General features: G+C 37.1%; 1 protein-coding gene across 3 annotated transcripts in view; it reads left to right on the forward strand.

Annotated features, from left to right (window-relative positions):
- The window catches only part of LOC130092478 (myelin regulatory factor-like protein), a 67394-nt gene extending 61892 nt beyond the window's left edge, over positions 1–5502 (forward strand). For all 3 annotated transcript variants that reach the window (XM_056260336.1, XM_056260337.1, XM_056260338.1), the window contains 9 exons: positions 7–69; positions 217–272; positions 1899–2063; positions 2157–2204; positions 2558–2642; positions 3377–3451; positions 3828–3936; positions 4223–4297; positions 4635–5502. In XM_056260336.1, the coding sequence (XP_056116311.1) occupies positions 7–69; positions 217–272; positions 1899–2063; positions 2157–2204; positions 2558–2642; positions 3377–3451; positions 3828–3936; positions 4223–4297; positions 4635–4721 (763 nt within the window). In that variant the 3' untranslated portion in view covers positions 4722–5502. The remainder of the gene's footprint in view (positions 1–6; positions 70–216; positions 273–1898; positions 2064–2156; positions 2205–2557; positions 2643–3376; positions 3452–3827; positions 3937–4222; positions 4298–4634) is intronic.
- Positions 5503–6000: the final 498 nt, after the last annotated feature.

Here is a 6000-nt window from a genome sequence, read left to right on the forward strand (position 1 = left end):
TTGCAGTGTCATTTGTACTATTGCACTCCATATGTTAACATTACAAGAGGACATGGACTTCAATAACAGGTACAAATGTCATCATCAGTGATGTTATCACTACAAACCAATGTGTTTGGTGCACATTGATTCAGTTAAATTACATTACTTGCCATGCTTGTTGCGTCACTGTCAGCGCAACTTAATCGACTGTTATTTCATGTTCTTGTCATACAGTCTCAACCACACGAATGTTATACCGCCTTACACTACACCAACAGCACTGACCACAGGTACTGTATGTAGATATTTAGAGATACTGTATAGGGCTTTTCACACTTGAAATAGTTAACCCTGGGTCGTTCTAAACCCCAGGAAAACTGAATCCTTGGTTATCTTGCTTCACGTTTTACACTACTCATAATTTACCTAGGATATTACTTACAATTATTCAATTATGCCTCACAAGCTGACGTGGCAAATTGTACATTCCTAAAACCTGGGTTAACCTTCATATTTACGGTGTCACTGATTAGATAAACGAGGCACGCAACCTGTTTACAGAAAGACTCTAGCATTGTGCATTCTCATATTATACATTGCCCACTATAGTATACATTTTTTTTCTTCCTGAATAGACTCCCCGTACTATTAAAAAAATGGTTTGGAAACATGTTTTCCATCACCATTAGACATTTTCCCCCTCAAACACTGAAATTAATGTTTATACAGCACGTGCTGTTTCAGTGACTGTCCAAAGCATGTGCATTTAAAGGCACTGGCTCCCACCCCTGGTCCTGGAGCGCCCCCAACTGTACACATTTTGGATGTCTTTCTAATCTGACACAACTATTTCAGGTCTTGAAGACTCTACTAATGAGCTGATGAGTTGAATCAGGTGTGTTTGATTAGGGAGACATACAAAGGGCTCTATTTTAACGATCTAAGCGCATGGTCTAAAGAGCACGGTGCAAGAGCACTTAGGGCGTGTCCGAATCCACTTTTGCTAGTTTAACGACGGGAAAAATGGTCGGCGCTCCCGGCGCATGGTCTAAAAGGCTTGTCCCTATTCTCTTAATGAGTAATGGGAGTGTTTTGGGCGTAACGTGCAATAAACCATTCAGAGTCTAATCTCCCATTCCCTTTAATAGCCAGTTGTGCTCGCGCCGGATTTGCTATTTACCCATGTTGCAAGCGAAAAGACTGAACGCGTCTCCAGAGAGGAAACGGATCGGCTCGTGCGTGAGGTTAAAGCACGCAAGCAGACCATCTAAGGGACATTACTAACTCGCCCTTTAAGTAACAAAAAAAATACTGCGCCATTGACTTTAGACCAGGTTTTTGTTGGTCAATGGTGCAGTCTATTTCAGTTGCCTCAAAAGCAACGCGCCAACAATACGCCTGAACAAACCTCATTTTCATAGACGCAAATACATTTGCTATTTAAACAACGAGGCGCAGGATGTGAAAATGATAATTGCGTCAGGCTGAAACTAGCAAAAAAAACACTTGCTTCGCACCTGGCGCCGCATTGCGCCGGGTGTATGATAGGGCCCATAATGTTAAGAGTTGGGGTTACTCTGGGGTTGGGAGTCCACTGATATAAGGCACTCTTATTGAGTGTCCATTGCTAAGCATCTAGTCATAACATTCTGACACCGCATTGTTTCATAGAATTCACAGTGTACACGTTTGGCACTGCAGTGTTAACACCACAAAAAGCAGTGCTTACCCCGGGTAAAAATTAGTGCTAACCCTGCTTTTAAATTACAAGTCTGAAATGTTCCCCTACCCGGGGTTAAAGTTTAGACGATAACCCAGGGTTACGCAGTGTGAGAAGCCCTTGTGCGAGTTGGTTGGTCTGTATATTTTGATCATTGTTTATCTTATATGGTGAATTTAATCTTGACTGTTTGCAGTGTTCTCCACCACACATCCTGGTCCCTGGCCTCCAGACATCGATTTCTCCAATGTGTTTTATTCAGATGAGGTCTACTGCTGTCCTTCAACTTTAATTCATGATCATAACACCCAACTGACAGACACAACCGTCCCCTTTGACTTTCTTTCAAAAAAAATAAAAGGTCAGAGGCACAGTAGCAGCGTTCAATCATCGAATATACTATAATATATATTTTTGGTTGACTTCATGTCATTTTTTATTTGATCTCTTTCAGAGAAGTGGTTAGGACAACTGCCAGATAAACTCAAAAATTCTACTGATTGTAAGTTGACCGATTAAAAGCCTGTTCATGCCAAGATTATCAGATAAACAACATATTTCATTTTAAAATAAAATGATGTATCCTTACTGTACCTCCTTTACACTGAGACTGAAATGTTGTAATATGGAACATCATTTTATTTAGAGGCTTTTTTCATTACTCACTGCTTTGTTTCAGCTATATAAACTTTTATAAACAAATGGCCTTAGTGTGAATAGTTTTGGTGCAAAAATAATAGTTTGTGAATGTCTCCCTAGGATAAATCCATTTTGTCAAAACATTTCTTATTCCAAATAGCAGAATGAATTAGAAAGATTCACAGCTTTACGTCTTTGCTCATGTCTTCTTCACAGGGACAAACACAACTATACAGTCCATCCGCATAACACAAAATCAACAAGTTATAGACCAGCAGTACTGTCAGCAAGAGGACTGTGGGTAGGTAGCAAACTCGCATCTTCAATATACACAGGAAGTTTATTTTTCATTCTCACTTTTAGCATAACACTCGTCATGGTGTGACCAGTCATATGTTTCCCTTTATGAAATCCATAACTAGCTATTTCTGAAGATCATATTCACATCAGGGTCCTGATCCTGAAAGTTGTGTGGTTGGAACGACATATTAGAAGCATAGGTTCTTATTTTTATGACGTAGACTTAAAAAAACATTGTTTTGATCAAAATAAGCAAGCTTACATTTATTACAATCTATTTATTTTATTTTTATTATTTACTAATTTAATTTACGTGTTTTAGTTTAGTTTGTCATGTGCAAACATGGAAATAAAACAAAATAACTAAATAATAAAAAGAGAATTAGTCCTCAGATGCCACGTCCCTAATTTAGAGCAAAAAAATCTTGCATTAATTCTATCTCAAATGGATTAATTAAAATAAGTCATTATCCACCACCTGCATTACATCATTAACGTGATTGAACGACAAATTTGCAACAATACGGTTTCAGGAAATGGTTGCGACTAGCTAGTTGATTTCTTCAACGATGCATCGAACTATGGTAGTTAAGCAGCAAGTTGCGTCGCTCCCCTGGTCTATACAACAGTGTTTATTGCATTTCAGGGGTTTTCTTGACTTACTTTTACTAAAGTTATCAAAGAATGTTCTATAGTAATGCATTTGCATTTTACCCATTGATCTATGTTTTGTAGGAAGGGGAACTACACGTACCTCATTCCCCTCAGTAAACACATCCCACCCAACATGCCCATAACCCTCCAAATGAGGTGAGTACACTGTTCATACTCCACAGTCTTGGTTATTTAACCAGGTTATTTTAATTCTGTTATTTTTCTTAAAAGTTTCTATTTGTTTGTTATCTGGCATGAATTTTCTTGGATAATTTTTTTTTACATCTCAAAAAGCTGTAATTTTAACAAGGGTTTTCAAATATTTCATATCAGCTGTATAATGTTTAAAATAAAAATGTTCATGTAAAGAACAGCGGCCTCGTACTGGTCAAGTGGATGAATCAGAGCCATATCGCACTCCTGCTTGTGTAATATTTTTAGACAGACAGTATATTATGAAAAACTGTGTCTGCATATGTGAATCACATTCTTATTGATATGAATGAGGGTTTCTGTTCCCCCACTTGATCAGCACAAATGAATTGCTGGTGATCCACTTGTGTTCACATGATGAGAGCGAACAGTGCTCTACAGTACTCGACTACAACAGCCCAGAGTCAAACACTGCCCTCAACACACAGGTACTTCAGCACTTACACACTCACTCAAAGCAACATGCATTAGAAAAACATTTCATTAAAAATGTAATAATAATATTATATATTCATAATAGTTCAAATACATCATACATTTAGAATAATTCTACAATAATTATTGGATAATAACTTTTATTTTTAGCAGACTATTAAAAGTTTTTTTTCCCCCTCAGAATTGATTTGATTCTGTTAATGAAAATCATTAGCATATAAAAAAATGGTTAATGGTTATTGATTTCATGCATTTGTTAAAAGTCTTTCTTTTCCATAGGGCTACATGCATAAGTGGACATTGGCGGTGGCCAATCACCATCGCTCCTCTTACTATTTCCGCTCTTCAGTTGCTGTGAGTTCCTGTGCATCTTTGTGTGTTAATCTCTGAATGTACGCTGTCTTTATTTAAAGACTTTAGTCAGGGTGAACCCCGTATTTAATATGGCGTGAATGAAAATTACATTGTAAGGGACAGAAGTACAGTCTGTCCAGTGGACTAAAATACGAGGCTTGTGAAAATCAGAGGTAGCTTAACAGATGAAATATTGATCAGACTGTACTTCTGTCTATGTTAGTGTCTAATTAAATATAAAGTCTATTTACATACAGGCAATGTAGATGATGTGACTAGCAGCAGCTTCAATCTTTTGGCCGTATTTTGTCAGTATTGACATGTTTCTTTCACACAGGGTTTGGCTGATTGTAGCACCGATCCCAACTACGCAGAATTTTTATTTACTGACTACCACTTCCAGTTCTACCGTCGCTGCGACTGATCAACAGCAGACGATGCAGCTGCCAACAGCCCTTCAAAAGCAACATCCAGTGATTTGACGGCATTAGTAGGCCATAAAAACTGCAGGTTGTACATTATATAGAAAGAACATCTTTCATGGGCTGATATTTTGTTCAGAAAGCAAATAGGTTTCATTTTAGTTTATTCTTATTTTACTGGTGTTTTGGAATCAGAAGGAAAATCTCTGAACTCCGACGCAAAGCGTAAAGTAGGTCTTCAGTTATGATTTGACATGCATATTTAAACAATAAAGAGATGATGTTTGTTTTGTACTGAACTATGCAATCAGATAATCTTTTACTCTAGTAGACTCACAATGTGTTCCTGTATTGAACTAGTTCATATGTAAACCTGTAGACCAAACAATTATTCAACTACAAAAACTGTACTATTAAATAATGTCTAGCTGTATGACATCTGATTATTTTAGAAGTGGGGACAAATGGGGACACTTGATATTCAACAATAATATTGATCTGCCTGCATTGACACCATTATGAGAACTGAACTGAGCTGGACAATGACATCACTGGTTTCTCCAGAGCGGCTATATATATAAATGAACTAAATGAATAACTTTTTTTACAACAAAAATGAAACATCACTGAACTTACTTAAGCTGGACTATGACGCTATTTTCTTCTAGATCTGCTGTACAGCAGAAACAAACTTTGTTGCATTATTTTCCTGTTATCGCTGTAAAGGTGCTTTGAAACAATCTGTATTGTAGCACTATATAAATAAAGGTGACTTGACTAGAAGTCAAATTCTTTTTGTAGCTAAAGACTTTTATGAAGTTAAAGTTTTCACTGAATATCAAACACTAGAATTTAAGGCAGATTTTTTTTCAGCCCACAATCACACAATTACTAGATTTTAGTAGGGCTGGGAGATAAAAATCGATTCATCTAGGTATCGCTTTTTTTCGACTTTTTTTTTTTAAAACGATTTTAAAACCGATTATTTTATTACAGAATCAATATTAATTCAAATTAAATTACTTTATTTTTGTCCTTGCTTATAGACGAGGTTGACAGAAGTTGGCCACTTTCATTCCAACAGGGGATGAAATGTGTCGTTATCGATGAGTGTTAAAGTGACGTAATAGGCTATCCCTTTCAAGAGGACGCGTGAAAGCGACGTGAGACTGAATGCACTGAAAAGCCCTCGCGCTACTCACATGCTGAGAGAGAGATAAGACAGTAGAGCTGCGTGATTCATCTTTAAAAGACTGATCTCGATTCAAACACCCACGCGAT

Source organism: Rhinichthys klamathensis, unplaced genomic scaffold (genome assembly GCF_029890125.1).
Source record: "Rhinichthys klamathensis goyatoka isolate OS25496 unplaced genomic scaffold, OSU_Roscu_1.1 h1tg000176l_1, whole genome shotgun sequence".
In the NCBI taxonomy this organism is placed as follows: Eukaryota; Metazoa; Chordata; class Actinopteri; order Cypriniformes; family Leuciscidae; genus Rhinichthys; species Rhinichthys klamathensis.